This window comes from Lethenteron reissneri, chromosome 56 (genome assembly GCF_015708825.2).
Source record: "Lethenteron reissneri isolate LAM-NWPU_2019-01 chromosome 56, ASM1570882v1, whole genome shotgun sequence".
Lineage (NCBI taxonomy): Eukaryota > Metazoa > Chordata > Hyperoartia > Petromyzontiformes > Petromyzontidae > Lethenteron > Lethenteron reissneri.
The window spans coordinates 1241766-1265884 of record NC_083834.1 but is presented as its reverse complement, the minus strand read 5'-3'; the positions used below and the strand labels follow the sequence as shown (position 1 = coordinate 1265884).

The window sequence follows — 24119 nt, the reverse complement described above, 5'->3', positions numbered from 1 at the left end:
CTAACAGCACTTGCCCCAACAGTCTGTTAAGGCTACACGGGGGATCTTTGTCTTTGTATGTATGTGGCGAGCAGGCGCACTGCATCCGTTAGATTCCAGCTCAACATCAAGTCACTAACATCTCAACTCGACCCCCCCCCCCGCCCCCAAGTAAACTTAGTCCTAAGAAAGTGCCTGGTGTGTCGTTTAATGATCGACGTGAGCGATGGGGGAGGCGTGGTGCCGGCCACACCACCCACTCGTGCGCCGTTCGGGTCTTCATAGCCGCGCGCTAACAGCACTTTCCCCAACAGCCGGCTGCAGGCTATACGGGGGATCTTTGGCTGTGTTATACAGACAACATTCACGAGACACGCGACTGTGTCAAATTTACAAGGCAAAGACAAAGATCCCCCGTATAGCCTTGAACAGACTGTTGGGTCAAGTGCTGTTAGCGAGCAGCACCTATGAAGGCCGCAACACGGCACACGAGCGGGTGGGTGGCCAGCACCACGCCCGGCCGCCTTTGTCTCCCTTGTGGTGATGTTGCCTACACGCCGCTACACCAGGTACTCATTTGAGGTTGGGTCGTGACACACGACAACACACACACGACAACACACACACGACAACACACACACGACAACACACTCACGACAACACACACACGACAACACACACACGACAACACACACACGACAACACACACGACACACACACGACAACACACACACGACAACACACACACGACAACACACACACGACACACACACGACAACACACACACGACAACACACACACGACAACACACACACGACAACACACACACGACAACACACACACGACACACACACGACAACACACACACGACAACACACACACGACAACACACACACGACAACACACACACGACAACACACACACGACACACACACGACAACACACACACGACAACACACACACGACAACACACACACGACAACACACACACGACAACACACACACGACAACACACACACGACAACACACACACGACAGACTCAGCTGCGAGTTTACTGATTGGTGTGTGCGATGCGCTATGGCGCGTGATCACGCTAATCACTTCGTTCCCTATTTGCTAATTGAAACGTCTTGAACCAATAATCGTTACTAATCATCATGATCATCATCAGCCATGGCCAATCCACTGCTGGATGAAGGCCTCCGCGAATCCGCCGGGCCCCCCTCTCCCGACCCTTCGGATGCCAAAATCCGCACGTCGCCTGCACACGCCAACTGATCTCATCATCATGCTCATCATCATGGTCATCATTATCATGATCATTATCATCATGGTCATGATCATGATGATCATTGTGATGATCATCATGATCATGATCATCGCTGCCACCATTCCCGTCGTCCGTCGGCACGCTCCCTTCTCGCCGTGACGTCTCCTGCCCCACGCCCCACTCGCGTCTCTCTCATTAACAGTCTGGATGATGATGATGATGCCACTCCATCCGCTTGCATCTCTCTAATCCGCGTGTTCCTCTCTCGACGTCTCGCGACGTAATTGCCACGCGCACGCGTCTCTCTCTGGGCTTCTTTGCGAACTTTTATTCATTGTTTTATCTATTATTTTTCTATAATTTTATCTATTATTTTGTTCCGGATTTTTTTGTTTAAATCACCCATCGGGTTCTCTGTCCACCTCAGGCCGCATGTTTGCCTCCGTGACTTTTTAGTGTCGGCTTCGGTGCGTCCCAAATCACTCCTCCATCCCTTCGCTGGCCCACGTTTTCACTTCACTACGTTCAGAATCAGAATGTAGTATTCACACTGCAGCAGGAATCCGATGAGCTATGAAGCTCTTTTTCACAGATGTCCAGTCGGGACACGGGGTAAGGACATCACAACAACAAACACAAACACGATAGGGGTGCAAAGTACAAGAAAGGTAAACAAATTACCCAACACACAAACAAATACAACACGAAACCATCCCCAAACTACCACGCAAAGCCCACTCAAGTACAGTATGAACTTATCGTTCAGAAGCGACCTGGCGACCACAAATGAGAGCTCAACAAAGTGGCTCATCATTGGGACATTTATATCAGCAAAATAATATTAATAATCTCAATCTATGTTTATAAATGTGGAAGAAAAAATCGGAGGATCCGGAGAAAAAAATCCACGCAGAGAGAGAGACACGCAAACTCCAAATATACAGCAGCAGGCGTCAGGGTCGGGGTCGAACCCACGACCTCCTGTAGACAGGCGAGGTAGTTAACATTTCCTAGCCACCGTGATGATGATGAGAGAGAGACACGCAGACTCCAACTATACAGCAGCAGGCGTCAGGGTCGGGGTCGAACCCACGACCTCCTGTAGACCAGGCGAGGTAGTTAACATCTCATAGCCACCGTGATGATGATGAGAGAGAGACAAGCAAACTCCAAATATACAGCAGCAGGCGTCAGGATCGGGATCGAACCCACGACCTCCTGTAGACCAGGCGAGGTAGTGGACGTCATACCAGTCCGCCTTCAAATACTGATTTAGGGTCACATCACAAAAACTCACGAGGGAGTCACACACAGTATTTTGGCGGCTGCTATAAATGTCCACGTGATAAGCCACTTGGTCAGGTTTTCATTTGTGATGGCCACGTCGCTTCTGAAAAACAACCCAAGAGTTTAGTGGGCTTATTCTGGCAAGATTAAAAACATTTTTAGTTTTATTTTGTATCTTTTTATTGATTTGCGTACCTTTCCTATAACTTGCACTCCCATCTTGTTTTAGTAGTGTTTGTTGTGACGTTCTTACCCCGTGCCCCTAAATGGCATCTGTGAAAAAGAGCTTTGTCGCTCATCGGATTCCTACTGTGGAGACTCACAGACGGGGTGCACGTCACTTGCTCGATTTGCTCGCAATTACCCAGAGTGCCTTCGTGCGGTGCTTCAATCACTCCCCTCCCTCGCCCTCCCTCCTCCTCCCATCCGACTCTCTGCCCCCCAATTCGTGATCCCCCCAATCAGTTACTCCCCTATTAGTTACCCCCCCCCCCCCCCATCAGTGACTCCCCCCCCCTCTAGTTAACTCGTTATGCCGCCTCAACCACAACTGCCACGGAGTCGTGAGTCTTTGTCTCTGAGTGAGTCTTTGTCTCTGAGTGAGTCTCTGAGTGAGTTTTTGTCTCTGAGTGAGTCTTTGTCTCTGAGTGAGTCTCTGAGTGAGTCTTTGTTTCTGAGTGAGTCTTTGTCTCTGAGTGAGTCTCTGAGTGAGTCTTTGTCTCTGAGTGAGTCGTTGTCTCTGAGTGAGTCTCTGAGTGAGTTTTTGTCTCTGAGTGAGTCTTTGTCTCTGAGTGAGTCTTTGTCTTTGAATGAGTCTCTGTCTCTGAGTGAGTCTTTGTCTCTGAGTGAGTCTCTGAGTGAGTTTTTGTCTCTGAGTGAGTCTTTGTCTCTGAGTGAGTCTTTGTCTCTGAATGAGTCTCTGTCTCTGAGTGAGTCTTTGTCTCTGAGTGAGGTTTTGTCTCTGAGTGAGTCTCTAAGTGAGTTTTTGTCTCTGAGTGAGTCTTTGTCTCTGAATGAGTCTCTGTCTCTGAGTGAGTCTTTGTCTTATGAGTAAGTATCTGTCTCTGAGTGAGTTGTTGTGTGAATCTCTGTCTCTGAGTGAGTCTGTCTCTGAATGAGTGTTTGTCTCTGAGTTTGTCCTTGTGTGAGTCTTTGTCTTTATCTGTGAGTCTAAGCGTGAGTCTAGGTGTAAGTTTACGTATCTAAGTGTGAGTCTATGTGTCTATGTGTGAGTCTATGTCCGTGTCTATGTGTGAGTCGATGTCTTTGTCTCTGAGTGAGTCTAATCGTGCGTCTATGTGCGAATCTACGTAAGAGCATGTACCTTTCTCGTACTTTGCACGCCTACCATGTTTGAGTATTGTATGTGTAAGTTTACGTGTCTTAGTATGAGTCATTGTGTCTATGAGTAAGTCTGAGCATGATTCAATGTATGAGTGAGTCTATGTTGAGTGAGTCTGTGTGTGTATGTATGTGTCTGTTCGTGCACATCTGTGAGTCCCTGCGTTTACTGTTAGCAAGCACCTATTAAGGCCAGAACGGCACACGAGGGGGTGGGTGGCCAGCACCACGCCCGGCCGCCTTTGTCTCCCCAGTGAAGACTGTTTAAACAAAACACCGGATACAGTATAAGTCTGAGTCGACCTAGGGGAGTCCCAGGGCCGGGTCAGGTATTCCTCACCGATGTTGGCCGTGAGCGGGAATCGAACTCGGACTGCCGGATTCCTAACGCTGTTGCGTTAACCACTGCGCCACCGCTCCCTACACACACATCAACAAACTCGCATACACACTACACACTAGTACACATATACAATGCTGTATATATGCACAAGGAACACTATATTAAACACACACGCGTGTGTGTGCGCGCATGTTTACACGGGTAGACTGTGAGTGAGTGTCTCTGTGTGTGCCTTTGTATGGGGAGCGGTAGTGTAGTAGTCAGTGCGCTGCGCTACGAAACCGGCGACCCGAGTTCGATTCCCGCTCACGGCCAACACCCGTGACGATTATCTGAACCGGTCCCTGGGACTCCCCTAGGTTGACTCAGCCGCAAATGAGTACCTGGTGCGGTGTGTAAACATCGTCTCGAGAGAGACAAAGGCGGTCGGGCGTGGTGCTGGCCACCCACCCCCTCGTGTGCCGTGCCGGCCTTCATAGGAGCTGCTCGCTAACAGCACTTGCCCCTACAGTCTGTGAAGGCTACACGGGGGGTCTGCGTCTTTATTTTTGCTTTTGGGTGTGCGTCGGTCGCTTTCTGTCGGCACCAGCGTCACACTCCGCGCGCGGTGAATTCCTCGGATCGCTGCTGCTGCTGGTGATGCTGTGGCCTCGTGAGCTCCAGACTCAGAGCAGAGATGTGGAACTCGGCAATCACTCAGCTCTCTGGCCCATCTAGCACATCACGGCAGATCAGCGTGTACTGTGTGTGTACGGTTTAGGGTGTATGTGTACATGGGTCAATGTGTATGCGTGTGTGTGTAAGCTACCTGGCATGACGTTCCACACGAAGTTGCGGATCTTCTCGGTCTCTGTGCTTGCGACACGTGGAGGGCTCTGGGAGATCTGAGCACAATCTCACGTGTGAGCTCCTCCTGCAGGCGAGGCTGCTGCACTGGCTGGGTCATGGAGCCCAGCAGCCACCCGCGTGCCCACGTTATGTTGGGCCTGATCGAGGGGGCTAAACGGGTGCGGCACGGGCTGGAAAAGAGATGGATTGATGTGGTGCAATGGGATGTGGAGCTGAGTGGACTTGCCGTTGACTGCTACCAGGGTGTCAATATCGGCCTCTGTAGAGGTGGTTCGTGAAGGACGCTGCTGGGCAGTTGGAGGCAGTCGCCCTCCAACAACAACAAAGGAGCAACGCTCACAACAACGAGTGGAGCGCCGGGCGAATAAAACTCAGCAAGTTGGCCTAAGAGGGGACACAGGTGGTGCATTGGAATCATTTCTTTAGAGCTGCTTTTTGTGTTTAGTTTGTGTTTCCCCGCACATCGGATGAGCACAGCTGGATACGTACGGTATGGAAGAAGTTACATTTACGTACAGACATCATCTTGAGTTATCCTGGAGGAGGAATCTGATGATCTATTAAGATCCTTTTCACAGGTGTCCAGGAGGGGTGCGGGGTCAGACTGTAGGGGCAAGTGCTGCTAGCGAGCAGCACCTATGAAGGCCGGCACGGCACACGAGGGGGTGGGTGGCCAACACCACGCCAGGCCGCCTTTGTCTCCCCAGTGCTCATGTTTATACACCGCACCAGCTACTTATTTGAGGCTGAGTCGGCCGAGGGGAGGCCCAGGATCGATTCAGATAATCGTCACCGGTGTCGTCCGTGAGCAGGAATCGAACTCGGGTAGCCGGGTTCGCAGTGCAACGCGCTAACCACGACACTACCGCAACTACGTAGAAGATCCACTCTCAACCACGGCTCAGCCACGCTGGGATGACTCAAGCTCGTCTCATCATTCACACCTCGTTGAAGCATCACCACCACACTGCATGCCACAGCAACACGTCTCAACCACCCACCCACTCATCCACACAACCACCCACTTACGCAATCACACACCCACCACCCACCCACACTCTCACCTGCTCACTCGCCCACTAACCTACTCACACGGCCACTCACCCACCTACTCACCCACCCACTCACCCACCTACTCACCCACCCACTCACCCACACTCTCACCTACTCACCCACCCACTCACTCACCACGCTGCAGGTCATATAACTTCTCTCCCTGTTTCTTTCCTCACACTGCCCCACTCTGGAATTCTGTCCTCCCATCATCATCGCCATCACCATCATCATCGCCATCACCATCATCATCGCCACCACCATCATTATCGCCACCACCATCATCATCATCGCCACCACCATCATCATCGCCACTACCATCATCATCATCGCCACCACCATCATCATCGCCATCACCATCATCATCGCCACCACCATCATCATCGCCACCACCATCATCATCATCGCCACCACCATCATCATCGCCATCTCCATCATCATCGCCATCACCATCATCATCGCCATCACCATCATCATCGCCACCACCATCATCGCCACCACCATCATCATCGTCATCACCATCATCGCCATCACCATCATCATCGCCATTACCATCATCATCGCCACCACCATCATCATCGCCACCACCATCATCATCGTCATCATCATCGCCACCACCATCATCATCGTCATCACCATCATCATCGCCACCACCATCATCATCGTCATCACCATCATCATCGTCATCACCATCATCATCGCCATCATCATCACCATCGTCGTCTCTTCTCTCCCGACGCCCTCACAACAAACTCGCCCGTTACTCTCTCGTCTATTGCATCATCGTTAGTGCGAAAACTAAAACGATAAACTATGTTTATTTTACCAGGTAAGGCCCACTGAGCGATGTAGCTCTTTTTCAGAAGCTACCTGCCCACAAATAATAGCACAATGAAGTGGCTTATCACGGTGTGGAAAGTATAGCAGTCAAATACTCTAAACGCGTGTTTCTAAATGTGGAGAGAAAACCCGGAGGACCCTTAGAAAAATCCACGTAACTAGGGTGGGAGAGAGACACGCAAACTCCAAATATACAGCAGCAGGAGCCAGGGTCGGGATCGAACCCACGACCTCCTGCACACCAGTCGAGGTAGTTAACATCTCCTAGCCACCGTGGCGCCCACCGTCGTGCTGTGTGTTGCTGGCCGCGTGGCGTTTGGGGCCCTGCGCTCAGCCACTGTGCAACACACGCGGGCGATCCATTGACTACTCATGTTGAGGATAATGGCGGTCTGGGTTGGCTGTGTTAGCTGTGCTATGGCTATGCTGTGCTATGATGTGCTGGCTATGTTGGCTGTGTTGGCTATGTTGGCTGTGTTGGCTGTGCTGGCTGTGTTGGCTATGTTGGCTGTGTTGGCTGTGCTATGATGTGCTGGCTGTGCTGGCTGTGTTGGCTGTGTTGGCTGTGCTATGATGTGCTGGCTGTGTTGGCTATGTTGGCTATGTTGGCTGTGTTGGCTGTGCTATGATGTGCTGGCTGTGCTGGCTGTGCTGGCTGTGTTGGCTGTGTTGGCTGTGCTATGATGTGCTGGCTGTGTTGGCTATGTTGGCTGTGTTGGCTGTGCTATGATGTGCTGGCTGTGTTGGCTATGTTGGCTGTGTTGGCTGTGCTATGATGTGCTGGCTGTGCTATGCTGTGCTATGATGTGCTGGCTGTGTTGGCTGTGCTATGATGTGCTATGATGTGCTGGCTGTGTTGGCTGTGCTATGTTGTGTTGGCTGTGTTGGCTGTGTTGGCTGTGCTATGATGTGCTATGATGTGCTGGCTGTGCTGGCTGTGTTGGCTGTGTTGGCTATGTTGGCTGTGTTGGCTGTGCTATGATGTGCTGGCTGTGCTATGCTGTGCTATGATGTGCTGGCTGTGTTGGCTGTGTTGGCTATGTTGGCTGTGTTGGCTGTGCTATGATGTGCTGGCTGTGCTGGCTATGTTGGCTGTGTTGGCTGTGCTATGATGTGCTGGCTGTGCTGGCTATGTTGGCTGTGTTGGCTGTGCTATGATGTGCTGGCTGTGCTGGCTATGTTGGCTGTGTTGGCTGTGCTATGATGTGCTGGCTGTGTTGGCTGTGCTATGTTGTGTTGGCTGTGTTGGCTGTGCTATGATGTGCTGGCTGTGTTGGCTGTGCTATGATGTGCTGGCTGTGTTGGCTGTGCTATGATGTGCTGGCTGTGTTGGCTGTGCTATGATGTGCTGGCTGTGTTGGCTGTGTTGGCTATGTTGGCTGTGTTGGCTGTGCTATGATGTGCTGGCTGTGCTGGCTATGTTGGCTGTGTTGGCTGTGCTATGATGTGCTGGCTGTGCTGGCTATGTTGGCTGTGTTGGCTGTGCTATGATGTGCTGGCTGTGCTGGCTATGTTGGCTGTGTTGGCTGTGCTATGATGTGCTGGCTGTGTTGGCTGTGCTATGTTGTGTTGGCTGTGTTGGCTGTGTTGGCTGTGCTATGATGTGCTGGCTGTGTTGGCTGTGCTATGCTGTGCTGGCTGTGCTGTATCGTGCTCGCCACGCTTTGTCGTCTCCACCGCACGTCTCTAATCTCCCCCGCGCAGCGGATCGGCGTCGCGCGCGATTTATTTATTTATTAAAATAACAACTTTCCACTCGGGGCCGCGAGGCCGCGATAAGCGCCGCGACGAGGGCGGGATCACGAACCCGTCCCGTGCGGACCGCGCGGGACCTCTGCTCGTGGCCGAGGGCGGGGGGTTGGAGGGCGTTGAGGGGGTACCGAGCGGTGGACCCCGGGAGGGAACGAGGGTCCAGACGGATCATCAGCCATGTTCGATCAACTGCTGGATTAAGGAGGTCTCCTGCCACTGGCATCACTATCATCATCACCGCTCCGTCTCCTCCACGGTCGTGGTGCGGGGGGAACGCCGCTAGCGATACGCGTACCCCATTCCCGTTGGCAGTCTCGATCATCGTCGTCCATCATTCGAACTCTCCCCTCTGGCCGTTTGGATGATGGTGGTGGTGACGACGACGATGTCATCACACTGCGTGTGCTCGCCAATCCACGTGCTCCTTCCTCTGTGGGCGTCATGCCAGACACGCATATCTCCATGCTTCATCGTCACGGAGTATCCACTGCTGGTTGATGCCAATAAATCTGCGTGTGCTCTCATCCACGTGCCCCTCTCTCCGACTCTCAGTGCAAGTCCATTCATGCATCTCTCCGTTCTGGTATCACGGAGTATGTGGGTCATTGCGTTAATCTCTGGGTCACTGTGTGAATATGTGGATCACTGTGTGAGTCTGTGGGTCTCTGTGTGAGTCTGTGGGTCTCTGTGTGAGTCTGTTCGTCACTATATGAGTCTGTGAATCACTGTGTGAGTCTGTGGGTCACTGTGTGAATCTGTGGGTCTCTGTGTGAGTCTGTGGGTCTCTGTGTGAGTCTGTGGATCACTGTGAGTCTGTGGGACACTGTGTGAGTCTGTGGGTCTGTGTGTGAGTCTGTGGGTCAATGTGTGAGTCTGTGGGTCACTGTGTGAGTCTGTGTATCACTGTGTGAGTCTGTGGATCACTGTGTGAGTCTGTGGATCACTGTGTGAATCTGTGGATCACTGTGTGAGTCTGTGTATCACTGTGTGAGTCTGTGGATCACTGTGTGAGTTTGTGGATCACTGTGTGAGTCTGTGGATCACTGTGTGAATCTGTGGATCACTGTATGAGTCTGTGTATCACTGTGTGAGTCTGTGGATCACTGTGTGAGTCTGTGGGTCACTGTGTGAGTCTGTGGATCACTGTGTGAGTCTGTGGATCACTGTGTGAATCTGTGGATCACTGTGTGAGTCTGTGTATCACTGTGTGAGTCTGTGGGTCACTAAGTGAGTATGTGGGTCACTGTGTGAGTCTGTGTATCACTGTGTGAGTCTGTGGGTCACTAAGTGAGTCTGTGGATCACTGTGTGAATCTGTGGATCACTGTGTGAGTCTGTGTATCACTGTGTGAGTCTGTGGATCACTGCGTGAATCTATGGGTCGCTGGCCAAACCACTCGCTGCATCGCATCACTGTGTCAAACTCGTCCACGCACTGCAAGCCTGAAGGAGACTCTTTAAGGAAGCGTTCGTAAGCAGTGACATCACGAACTATCAACTTCCAAGGTGCCGCTGATTACATGAACCCACGCTAAAGCATGCAACGTTCACAAATGGGACAATCGTCAATTCTTACACACGTGATGCAGCAAGCACGTGTCGTGGCGCTTACGAATTGGTACTCGTCGATTAATCGATGCACACTTCCACCCTAAATAGAAATGGTGGTGGTGATGGTTGCAGTGACGATATCAACCGATATTAGGATGCCACTGGACCAATATGCACTTTTAAATTATTTATATCGAAAACAAATGTCTTAAGAATTGCGTTTGTGTTTAGTAGTGTTGTCCTTCCCCCCACCCACGGTGCCGTGCCTCCGATTAGCAAGTTCAACATACACGACACTATACATGATATACTACAGTACTCTACAGTGCACTATACACTACACTATATGCTACACCGCTATACTACATTGAAAACGAATTTCTGTACCACTGCTCTTTGTGTTTAGTTTGCTGTCCCCCCACCTCCACACCTCCGAGTAAGCACGGTTGGCTGCGTACGGAGCAAAAGAAGTTCAGCATTTGATACAAGCAAAGTGGAGAGCCAGGAGAAAAACCTCCAGCGGAGGGGGGAGACAGCTCCCTCCCCTTGGGCGATGCAGAACCTCGCTCAGCTGACGCCTTGTTGCTGTACTGCCACCCGCTGGTCAGCAAGTGAATTACAAGTTTCACATTCGAGAGCCGCCCTCGACTTTTTCCATAAACGTTGTAAACGTGGGGTCCAGCACGGCTGCTGCTGATGGTGACAGTGGTGGTGGTGGTGAGAGTGAGAATGTTTGTGGTCGTGATGATGATGGTGACGACGACGATGGTGATGACAGTGACAGAATGTTCGGGATGTTGGTAATGATGACCACGTGGTTGGTCGTGATGATAATTCCCAAGTTGGGAAGTGCTCTTGGTAACACCCACGCACGCATCTTGTCACGCAATCTGTTCTCAAGGCAGTCTCAAGACACCGTGTCTCCCGTGTCCCACCCCGCGTCTCATCCCCGTGTCCCACCCCCGTGTCTCCCCGCGTCCCAGGCAAACCCGTGGAGATCTCTTCTCCGCTGCTCCACGGCTCCCAGGTTCACGCGCAGCAACAGCAGCAGCATCATCAGCACCAGGATCATCATCATCATCAGCAGCAGCAGCCGTCTGCCCCTTGCAGCCCTCCACTCAGCCTGGGGAAGCTGCAGCAGCAGCAGCAGACCCCCTCCCACGCTCAGGCCGGGCACCCTGGGCCGGGCTCCCAGGTGGGGGGAGCCCCCCCGGAGGAGGCCGGGCTGGCGCTGGGGCTGGGGGAGCAGAGCAGCGAGATGCTGCGCACGGACAGCCCCAACTTCCTCTGCTCCGCGCTGCCCCCACACTGGCGCTGCAACAAAACTCTGCCCGTCGCCTTCAAGGTGGGGCGGGGGGGGGGTGCTCGTGATCCATAGATGATGTATTTATTTTGGGGGGGGGGGTGTTAGATCGTGTAAATATCAATAGATCGTGTAAATATCAATTGATCGTGTAAATATCAGTGTCGTTAAAACCGCCAACACCACCATCACGAAAAGACAAAGATCCCCCGTATAGCCTGAACAGACTATTGGGGAAAGTGTTTTAGCGAGTAGCACCACCTATGAAGGCCGGTATTGTGGCACGCGAAGGGGTGGGTGGCCAACACCAAGCCCGGCCGCCTTTGTCTCCCCAGTGGCGATGTCGACACACCGCACCGGGTGCACATTTAAGGCTGAGTCGTCCTCGGGGGAGGTCCTGGACCGGTTCAGATAATCGTCACTGACGTTGACCGTGAGCTGGAATCGAATCCGGGTGGCCCGGATTCGAAGTGTGCCGCTCCACTCCCAGGGGCGTCTCGTGACATTGCCACGAGGTGGCGCTGTTGTGAGTGCCCTCTGAAGAGACGGCGTTCTCACGAAGAGAATCCCCTTCGTGCCATTGGCCTTGCCGTGGAAGTGAGGTGACCGTCTCGTCCAGCAACGGGAGGCACTCCAGGTCTTGTCTGAGGTGGAAGTGCGAAGCAGTCTGCAAGGGAAACAGAAAAGTGAATTCTGATTTGCACATCCACACAGCCAGGCCTTGCTAGCACACCAGCTCTGGCGAAATGTCCTCAAGTATTGCTTTCCCCCGGTCGCCTGAAGGCCGGTCGATGTCGATTTTCGGCTGATCAGTACCCAGTCGCTTGACATTCAACTTCGCCTGCATGGTCATCCTTTCAAAGTGAATGTGTAGCAGTGACTGCCACCGAGCCGCGTGTCGGCCTTGTGAGTTGCTGCTCTATTGGCACGGTGCCACCTCGCCCTGTGACGTCTTTGTGACGTCGTCTCTCATGACAGCCACGGGCGCCTCTTTCACCGCTAATATTGGTCGCGAAAGCCTACGCCGTGTCAAGCTGGGTGCCCATGGTTATCCAAGAGTAGCAGGACTGTTCTTCAGGAGGGTCCTGCTGCCGCTGCTGCGTTGGCTGTTTATTTGTAGGATGTTTGGAGCTGCTTACGGACGAGCTTGGTTTATTAATCACCGAGAAAACCCGACGCCTTGGGCGAGGGGGCAACGCTCGATCCCCCGCCCCCCCCCCCCCGTACAGACGGAATCAACAGATGGAGATTAGACCGCACTTTGCTGCACCGCCTTCTCCTGGCAGAGCCAGAGGTACGTATATGTGTATGCAGAACTTCTTTCGCACCGTACGTAGCCTACCCTGCCAATCGGAGGTGCGGGGAAGGACAACAAACGAAAGACGAAGAGGGGGAGATCAGTCCACGCACTTTGCTGTGCTGCCATCTGCCGGCGAACCGGGCTTATGGCTCCTCCTCCACAGCCCACCCACGTGTCGAGGGGAGTCTCACACCACCGTCTGTGCGTGATCCACCAACCCTCGCCGCTGCTGCCGCCTCCGCACAGTGCTGGATGACAGTGGTGGTTAGTGGTGGTGGTGATGGTGGCGATGGTGGTGGCGGTGGCAATGGTGGCGGTGGCAATGGTGGTGGTGGTGATGGTGGCGATAATGGTGGTGATGGTGGTGGCGGCGGCGATGGTGGTGATGGTGGTGGCGATGGTGGTGGTGGTGATGGTGGTGGTGATGGTGGTGGTGATGGTGGCGATGGTGATGGTGATGGTGGTGGTGATGGTGGTGGTGATGGTGGTGATGGTGATGCTGGTGGTGATGCTGGTGGTGGCGATGGTGGTGGTGGTGATGAGAAACGAACTCGAGGTGGCTGGAGAGGAAATGGGTTCAGGGTGGAAATTTTGGACCGCGGAAACCAAAGGGAGGGGAGAGGAAACCCCCGAGGTGGGGGGGGGGGGGGTAGCGGCCGATTCTTTGCACCAGTGGTGAATGGTAGCAAAGGGGGGGGGGGTGGGTGGGTCACGTGGACCTGTCACGACACCTCTCTCTCTCTAAACCAGCTCGAGGCTCCCGTAAATCACGTGACTCCCGCGTGGTCACCCCCACTGAATCCCGCCCTCTGGGAAAACAGACGCCGCTCCGCCTCCTCCTCCTCGGCCGAGACCGATCGCTCGGACTCTCGATGTCGTCAGAGCACCGCTATACCCGCCCTCACCCTGCCCACTACCCCCCCCAAACCCCTCACGACGTCACGACCTTCACCACTGCCGCACGCCCCGCAGGTGATGGCGATGGCCGACGTTCCGGACGGCACCCCCGTGGCGGTGATGGCCGGGAACGACGAGAACTACTCGGCGGAGCTGCGCAACGCGAGTGCCGTCATGAAGGGCCACGTGGCGCGCTTCAACGACCTGCGCTTCGTGGGGAGGAGCGGGCGAGGTGGGGGGGGGGGGGCGGTGGTGGGGGAAGGGGGGGCGAGGGGGGGATTTTGGATTTGGGGAGGGAGGGACCATGGGTGGTGGGGGGGGGTAGAAGGGGGTCACTGGGGGAGAGGAGGGGAGGAGCAACACTCGGGTGGGTGGGGGCATTGGAGTCGGGGGTATTGAACGACTTAAAAAGTGGCAGGTGGATCAGAGACCCATAGACTCACACAGAGACCCATAGACTCACACAGTGACCCATAGACTCACACAGAGACCCATAGACTCACACAGTGACCCATAGACTCACACAGTGACCCATAGACTCACACAGAGACCCATAGACTCACACAGAGACCCATAGACTCACACAGAGACCCATAGACTCACACAGAGACCCATAGACTCACACAGAGACCCATAGACTCACACAGTGACCCATAGACTCACACAGTGACCCATAGACTCACACAGAGACCCATAGACTCACACAGAGACCCATAGACTCACACAGAGACCCATAGACTCACACAGAGACCCATGGACTCACACAAAGACCCATAGACTCACACAGAGACCCATGGACTCACATAGAGACCTATAGACTCACACAGAGACCCATAGACTCACAGAGAGACCCATAACCTCGCATTGACCTCCCAACCTCGTCCATTGTTCCAGAGAGTGACCCAACGACTGTGCCCTTCCCCCGTGCCTGTCGCCCCGCCCCCCAGGCAAGAGCCTCAACCTGACCATCACCGTGTTCACGAGCCCACCACAGGTGGCCACCTATCAACGCGCCATCAAGGTGACCGTGGACGGGCCTCGTGAGCCACGGAGTGAGTCGCCTACCCACCCAGTCCCGACCGCTCACTCACCCACTCATTCACCCACCCACCCACTCATTCACCACCTACTCACCCACACACCCACACATCCACACACCCACACACCTACTCACCCACCTACTCACTCACACACCTACTCACCCACACACCTACTCACCCACGCACTCACCCACCCAGCCCCGCTCGCTCACATACCCACCCACTGACTCACCCACCCCCTCACCCCCTCACCCCCTCACCCCCTCACCCACCCCCTCACACCCTCACCCACCCAGCCACCCAGCCACCTAGCCACACAAAGACAAAGACAAAGATTCTCCGTATAGCCTTACATACTATAGGGGCAAGTGCTGTTAGCGAGTACCTATAAAGGCCGGCACGGCACACGAGGGGGTAGGTGGCCAACACCACGTCTGGCCGCCCTTGTCTCCCTAGTGGCGATGTTTACACATCGCACCAGGTACTCATTTGAGGCTGAGTCGACCTAGGGGAGGCCCAGGACCGGTTCAGGAAATCGTCACCGGTGGCCATGAGCGGGAATCGAACCCGGGTCGCCAGGTTCGTAGCGCAGCGTAGCGCTAACCGCTACACCACCGCTCAGCCACACACCCACTCACCCATCCACTCCTCTCTCACCCACTCTATTGTTCACTTACACATTAAATCACTACAGACTGTCCATCAAGTTACCCACCCAGAAATCCAGGTAGACACTCACCCAGCCAGACACCCACCTAGACACTCAGCGAGACACCTACCTAGACATTCACCCACCCAGTCACCTACTTAGACACTCACCCAGCCAGACACCCACCCAGGTGACTGACCCAGGCGGTCAGTCACTTGATTTCCCACACAGACGCTCACCCTCCCTTTCCTTCCACCACAGGACACAGACAGAGGCAGGAGGACATGCTCAAGTCCAACTCGATGGGGGGACTCTTCCCCGAGAGGCTGCTGCAGCTCGGTCCCGTGAGCCCCTGCTACGTGACCCCCACACATGGTGAGACCCTAGCCACGTGACCCCCACACACGGTGAGCCCCTAGCCACGTGACCCCCACACACGGTGAGCCCCTAGCCACGTGACCCCCACACACGGTGAGCCCCTAGCCACCTGACCCCCACACACAGTGAGCCCCTAGCCACGTGACCCCCACACACGGTGAGCCCCTAGCCACGTGACCCCCACACACAGTGAGCCCCTAGCCACGTGACCCCACACACGGTGAGCCCCTAGCCACGTGACCCCACACACAGTGAGCCCCTAGCCACGTGACCCCCACACACGGTGAGCCCCTAGCCACGTGACCCCCACACACGGTGAGACCCTAGCCACGTGACCCCCACACACAGTGAGCCCCTAGCCACGTGACCCCCACACACGGTGAGCCCCTAGCCACGTGACCCCCACACACGGTGAGCCCCTAGCCACGTGACCCCCACACACAGTGAGCCCCTAGCCACGTGACCCCACACACACGGTGAGACCCTAGCCACGTGACCCCACACACAGTGAGACCCTAGCCACGTGACCCCCACTCACGGTGAGACCCTAGCCACGTGACCCCCACACACAGTGAGCCCCTAGCCACGTGACCCCCACACACAGTGAGACCCTAGCCACGTGACCCCCACACACGCTGAGACCCTAGCCACGTGACCCCCACACACGGTGAGCCCCTAGCCACGTGACCCCCACACACAGTGAGACCCTAGCCACTTGACCCCCACACACGGTGAGACCCTAGCCACGTGACCCCCACTCACGGTGAGACCCTAGCCACGTGACCCCACACACAGTGAGACCCTAGCCACGTGACCCCCACGCAGGGTGAGACCCTAGCCACGTGACCCCCACACACAGTGAGCCCCTAGCCACGTGACCCCCACACACAGTGAGCCCCTAGCCACGTGACCCCCACACACAGTGAGCCCCTAGCCACGTGACCCCCACACACAGTGAGACCCTAGCCACGTGACCCCCACACACAGTGAGACCCTAGCCACGTGACCCCCACTCACGGTGAGCCCCTAGCCACGTGACCCCCACACACAGTGAGACCCTAGCCACGTGACCCCCACACACAGTGAGCCCCTAGCCACGTGACCCCCACACACAGTGAGACCCTAGCCACGTGACCCCCACACACAGTGAGACCCTAGCCACGTGACCCCCACACACAGTGAGACCCTAGCCACGTGACCCCCACACACAGTGAGCCCCTAGCCACGTGACCCCCACACACAGTGAGACCCTAGCCACGTGACCCCCACACACAGTGAGCCCCTAGCCACGTGACCCCCACACACAGTGAGCCCCTAGCCACGTGACCCCACACACAGTGAGACCCTAGCCACGTGACCCCCACACACAGTGAGCCCCTAGCCACGTGATCCCCACACACAGTGAGACCCTAGCCACGTGACCCCCACACACAGTGAGACCCTAGCCACGTGACCCCCACACACGGTGAGACCCTAGCCACGTGACCCCCACGCAGGGTGAGACCCTAGCCACGTGACCCCCACACACAGTGAGAACCTAGCCACGTGACCCCCACACACAGTGAGACCCTAGCCACGTGACCCCACACACAGTGAGCCCCTAGCCACGTGACCCCCACTCACGGTGAGACCCTAGCCACGTGACCCCACACACAGTGAGCCCCTAGCCACGTGACCCCCACACACGGTGAGACCCTAGCCACGTGACCCCCACTCACGGGGGGACCCTAGCCACGTGACCCCCACTCACGGGGAGACCCTAGCCACGTGACCCCCACACACAGTGAGACCCTAGCCACGTGACCCCACACACAGTGAGCCCCTAGCCACGTGACCCCCACTCACGGGGGGACCCTAGCCACGTGACCCCCACACACGGTGAGCCCCTAGCCACGTGACCCCCACTCACGGTGAGACCCTAGCCACGTGACCCCCACACACAGTGAGCCCCTAGCCACGTGACCCCCACACACGGTGAGACCCTAGCCACGTGACCCCCACACACGATGAGCCCCTAGCCACGTGACCCCCACACACGGTGAGACCCCAGCCACGTGACCCCCACACACGGTGAGCCCCTAGCCACGTGACCCCCACACACGGTGAGCCCCTAGCCACGTGACCCCCACACACAGTGAGACCCTAGCCACGTGACCCCACACACAGTGAGCCCCTAGCCACGTGACCCCACACACAGTGAGCCTCTAGCCACGTGACCCCCACACATGGTGAGCCCCTAGCCACGTGACCCCACACACAGTGAGACCCTAGCCACGTGACCCCCACACACGGTGAGCCCCTAGCCACGTGACCCCCACACACGGTGAGCCCCTAGCCACGTGACCCCCACACACGGTGAGCCCCTAGCCACGTGACCCCCACACACAGTGAGCCCCTAGCCACGTGACCCCACACACAGTGAGACCCTAGCCACGTGACCCCCACACATGGTGAAACCCTAGCCACGTGACCCCACACACAGTGAGACCCTTGCCACGTGACCCCCACACACGGTGAGCCCCTAGCCACGTGACCCCCACACACAGTGAGCCCCTAGCCACGTGACCCCCACACACAGTGAGACCCTAGCCACGTGACCCCCACACACAGTGAGACCCTAGCCACGTGACCCCCACACACAGTGAGCCCCTAGCCACGTGACCCCACACACAGTGAGACCCTTGCCACGTGACCCCCACACACGGTGAGCCCCTAGCCACGTGACCCCCACACACAGTGAGCCCCTAGCCACGTGACCCCACACACAGTGAGACCCTAGCCACGTGACCCCCACACACAGTGAGACCCTAGCCACGTGACCCCCACACACAGTGAGCCCCTAGCCACGTGACCCCCACACACAGTGAGCCCCTAGCCACGTGACCCCCACACACGGTGAGACCCTAGCCACGTGACCCCCACACATGGTGAGACCTTAGCCACGTGACCCCCACACACAGTGAGCCCCTAGCCACGTGACCCCCACACACGGTGAGACCCTAGCCACGTGACCCCCACACACAGTGAGCCCCTAGCCACGTGACCCCCACACACAGTGAGCCCCTAGCCACGTGACCCCCACACACGGTGAGACCTTAGCCACGTGACCCCCACACACAGTGAGACCCTAGCCACGTGACCCCCACACACAGTGAGACCCTAGCCACGTGACCCCCACACACGGTGAGACCCTAGCCACGTGACCCCCACGCACAGTGAGACCCTAGCCACGTGACCCCCACACACAGTGAGACCCTAGCCACGTGACCCCCACACACAGTGAGACCCTAGCCACGTGACCCCCACACACGGTGAGACCCTAGCCACGTGACCCCCACACACAGTGAGACCCTAGCCACGTGACCCCCACACACGGTGAGACCCTAGCCACGTGACCCCCACACACGGTGAGCCCCTAGCCACGTGACCCCCCACACACGGTGAGCCCCTAGCCACGTGACCCCCACACATGGTGAGACCCTAGCCACGTGACCCCACACACAGTGAGCCCCTAGCCACGTGACCCCCACGCACGGTGAGACCCTAGCCACGTGACCCCCACACACAGTGAGACCCTAGCCACGTGACCCCACACACGGTGAGACCCTAGCCACGTGACCCCCACTCACGGTGAGCCCCTAGCCACGTGACCCCCACTCACGGTGAGCCCCTAGCCACGTGACCCCCACTCACGGTGAGCCCCTAGCCACGTGACCCCCACTCACGGTGAGACCCTAGCCACGTGACCCCCACTCACGGTGAGCCCCTAGCCACGTGACCCCCACTCACGGTGAGCCCTAGCCACGTGACCCCCACTCACGGTGAGCCCCTAGCCACGTGACCCCCACTCACGGTGGGACCCTAGCCACGTGACCTCCACGCACGGTCAGCCCCTAACCAGGTGACCCCCACGCATGGTGAGACCCTAGCCACGTGACGCCACACGCACGGCGATCGACATGCCGGCACGTGCGGTCACAGCCGTCGGTGGCCGCCCTGTGGCGGTGACCGCCCTGTGGCGGTGACGTCACAACGGAGTGGGGGGGGGGCTGTCACGTGGAGTGCGCAACGCTCGGCCCGCCGTTAGGGGGCGTTTCGCGCGGGGCCAGGGGCCCATGTGTCGTGCGTTGACCACCCGAGATCACCGGTAGAGACAATTCAATCAATCCGATCGATCCAAGAATTGTAACGCGCGCATTCAGCAAACAGCTGAGATGGAAGCGCGTGTGGCGCTAACAAAATCAAAGCTATACACGAGGAGCAAAAGGGAAAAAAATCAATATTTTAACTCCGGTCGTAAAAGCACCGATTGTCACATCAGTCGGCAGAGACTGCTCCAGAGCACTGAGCGGTGCAGCAGATGAACGACTCCGTTCGGCTGCCTCGAGCTGGGTGGATCTCAGCAGCGGCAGCAGGTACACAGCGGACGAGCGCTGGTTTCGTGATGTTACAGATGGGCGAATGGCCCAACGCACCACCTGTGCCCTCTACTGTTCCAACTCGCCGCGTTTTATCCGCCGTGCGCTCCGCTTGCTGTTGTAAGCGTCGCTCCTCCGTCCTCCATTGCTGCCGGAAGGCGACTGCCTCCCAACTGGCCCAGCAGCATCCTCCACAGAGGCCCATGTTGACACCGCCGCTGGTACCGGTCTTCGGCAAGTCCACTCAGCTCCACATCATCGCCTCCTCCTCCATCTCCCCCCTCCCCGCTTCCCCCCCTCCCCCGCTTCCCCCCCCCCCCCCATATCCCGCAGGCTCCGAGGGAGGGGGTCCCCGCAGCGCGCAAACCTCCCCACCGTGGCCCTTCGAGCAGCCGTACCCCTCCTACCTACCCCAGGTGGGGGTGGGGGCCCCATCGGGCATGGGGTCCACATCAGGGCCCCTCTCCCCGGCGCGGACCCTCTCCACGCAAGGTACGGTGGTCCGGAGGGAGGGGAGGGAAGGGGGAGGGCTGGGAGAGTTGGGGGAGTGGTGGGGCGAGTTGAGAGGGGTGGGGAGTCGCGGCACGCAAGGGAGGGATGTGGCGGCGACGATGGGGACGGAGTTGTCGCGAGCGTTCGAAGACCACGAGGGAAGAGCCAAGTTGTCCCGAGTGGCCTCGTCCGAGGCGGCCCTCCTCCAGGCCGATCCCGCCAACCCTTGCCGTGACGCTCCGGGGACCCGGGTCGGCCGTAACCAGGACGGGACGTGCAGTGCAGAAGCCCCCCTGGAGCTGACGAGCATCCCTGCCGGGTGCGATCGGGCAACAAATCGGCCGCGCTGGGTGGGACGAGCGTGCAGGGTGGTTGTGGGGGGGACCAGCTGCCGAGACCACGGTCGCAGCGGTCGCAGCGGTCGGTGCGAGTCTGGCGACGGTGGACCTCCACGAGCGTTACCGGCCCCAGGGAGGCACGTGGCAGCTGCGCTGTCAGATGGCGGAGGGTGGAGAGCGTTGGCGATGCCGGTGATGGCAGCGGCGGTGTTGGTCGGTGGCGTCCACGGATTTCGTCACAGTTTGCACCCTGCCTCTTGGTTAATCCCCAAGAAGGGCAGAGGTCACGTTTAGACCTGCGCCGGGGGGGGAAGCGCTTCAACGAACCGCGCGTCACGACGGCGGGTCGCTCATCTTGGCAGCGGTCGACCAAAGCCACGCGCGTTCGGCCCTGCGCGCTTCGTCTTTGCGACCGCTCTCTCGAAGATCGACGGTGGCAAGCGGCGCTCATGTAAAGGGTCAGAGAAGGGCGCCTGGAGCGCTCGGAGAAGTCCAAGCGTCGACTACGGGTCGGGACCCAGAAGGCGGCGGTTGCTGTGGCCGCGCTGCTACAACAACCGGATGCTACGTTATCAACCGAACTCTACGTCAACTGGACTCTACGTCAACTGGACGAGAGCCTTCACCACAGACGTCTCCGTGGTCTCCCGAAGCTCTCCGATCAGTACGGGTGGCTGCCGTAGGGTGCGAAAGAAGTTCAAATGCGGCGACCCGGTGGCCGGACGCTGGTGGTGATCAAACCAGCAGGCATTTGAGAAGTTACCCCATCACTCCCCCTTCGTTACCCTAGCCCCACCCCCATTATGTCGCCCGTCACCCGCATGCTGCCCTTCAAATGCAACGCACACTCGTGGAGCGCATGCCCCAGAGACCGCCAAGCGGCCAGGAACAAACGGCAATAAAACTGTTCATGTGCCGAGGGAAACGCGACGATGGAAGCAGCAGAGGTCATCCCCGGTCGTTGCCGTTGCAGCGCCAGACAGCGAGTTTTGACCGAAGTTTGGTGCGCGGCGTCTCGGGCTGCGGGAAATGCTTCACGGTGATGATTATAGACAGCGAGTAAATGTTGCTGATGGAGGGTCTTCCGACAACACATTTGGGCAAATTCACGATGCAGACTAACCCCCTCCGCCCCCGAAAATGTGACGAATGAAAACGAGACTGCGTGTGCATGTGATCCACCGACCCCCCCCCCCCTGTTCCCCCCCCACACAGACCTGCAGGGGGTGTTCAACCCATCCCGCATGGGCCTGCACCACGACGGGCAGTTTGCATTGCCGGACCCCCGCCTCCACTACCCGGGGGCCTTCGCCTACCCCCACCTGACCCCGGCGCCACCGCCCTCACCGCGCTACCACGCCTACCTGCCCCCCCCCTACCCGGGCTCTCCTCCGCGACATGCCCCCTCCTCCGCCTACCAGAACGGGGGGCCCCCCTCGGGCCCCTACGCGCTCTTCTACGGCGCGCCCCCATCGGGAGCGGCGGGGGGCTATCAGCTGTCGCTGGTGGCGGGCGCCTCCGATCAGAGGTCCCCCGAGCTGCCGGGGTCCGTGGGGGCCTGCGCCGAGGGCACGGAGAGCGACGGCAGCTGCCCCAGCGTCTCGCCGGGGGCCCTGGGGGCCGTGCGGGCCATGGAGGAGGCCGTGTGGCGGCCCTACCAGCGGCCCGTGTAGCGTGCAGACGCAGAGGCGCGGGGTGAGCGGAGAGTGAGGTGGGGGAGGCGTGCTGATTGGCTGATGGTGATGTCAAATGTCACGTGGGTGTTCAGGTAGACGCCTAACCAGCAACTTAGCCGGAACCATGACCCTAACTCCAGCTCTCTCCATCACTTTTAACAACTAACACACACATTCTAACCTTCACCATGAATGTAGCCTGAGACATAACCGCAGCCCTTTTTCTAGACCCCACCTACAACCCCCTAGCCTGAACCCGAATCTTAGATCTAACCCGAGGCTTACCTATAACATAACTCTGATCCCTAACCGGTAACCTGCATATCTTTAACCCTAGACCCTAACTCATTTCACCGTTTTGCCTATTACGCATGGGTCATTGGGTTAGCCCCAACCAACTGACCCATTACCGTAACACCTGATCCAACAACGGATGGGCCATTGGACTATCCCTAACGCTTACCATATGACCCATTAGCCTAGCCTTAACCTTTGACCCAGCCGCGCATTTTGTCATCGCTCCATGTTGCTGGGTAACCAGCAGTCACAGCGGCCAGCGCCGTTCTTGAGTGTTCGAGGGGCTAAAGGGGGTTGCAGAGACCCCGGGACCCCAGTGATCCCTGGGTGCATTGCTGCCCAAACACTTTCTCACAGACGCCAAATCGCTAACCTTAAACACCCAATCGTTCATAAAGTTGAAGGCGGTATAGTACTACAGTACTAGAGCAAGTGCAGAATCACTAAACAGGAATTGATAGCTTGAAAGCATTTAGCACGGGGCCCTTGAAAGTACGGGGCCCGTAGCTACTACATTTATAGTAGCTACTACAGTAGTAGCTACCATTTACCCGCCATCCAACACTTTTCTTTGAATATCATTTTTTTTCTTTCTGGTTGTATGAAATCGAACCGCGAACCGGATTGGCGACGATCATATCGTCAGATCGTGGTGGGGGCAGGGGACGAGGGGTGGGAGAGGGTAACCGGGGGGTCGGGGTGGAGGGGCTGGGGGGGGTTATGCGGGGGGGGGGCGGGTTATGCCGGGGGGAGGGGGGTTGCCGTCAGCATTTCAGATAGAGCAACAGAGCCTATCACTGTCATTTGTCGTTAAAGTTAAATTTTATTTTGTATTGCTATTTTTATTGTCATTTTTTTTATTCGCAGATAATGATTCGAACGGCTTTAAGTGTAGCTCCGGTTTGTTTTTTTGTGCGCGTTCGTGTTACTCTCTATTTATTTCTCTCTTCTCTGGAAGGAAAAGGAGGAGGATACGTTCCCGCTTTGTGTGCGTGCGTGTATGTGAAGTGCACCTAGCCTGGCACAAGCGCTTCGTAACATCACCACCGCCGCTTAGTGCTGAATG

General features: G+C 57.0%; 1 protein-coding gene across 2 annotated transcripts in view; it reads left to right on the top strand.

Annotated features, from left to right (window-relative positions):
• The window catches only part of LOC133357060 (runt-related transcription factor 3-like), a 35036-nt gene extending 11291 nt beyond the window's left edge, over positions 1–23745 (top strand). Inside the window, exons 2-7 of one of the 2 annotated variants that reach the window (XM_061574808.1) lie at positions 11249–11610; positions 13841–13997; positions 14713–14817; positions 15716–15829; positions 20584–20742; positions 22296–23742. In XM_061574808.1, the coding sequence (XP_061430792.1) occupies positions 11249–11610; positions 13841–13997; positions 14713–14817; positions 15716–15829; positions 20584–20742; positions 22296–22753 (1355 nt within the window). In that variant the 3' untranslated portion in view covers positions 22754–23742. Of the gene's footprint in view, positions 1–11248; positions 11611–13840; positions 13998–14712; positions 14818–15715; positions 15830–20583; positions 20743–22295 lie in introns of both variants that reach the window. The other variant, XM_061574809.1, reaches the window with a different exon arrangement.
• Positions 23746–24119: the final 374 nt, after the last annotated feature.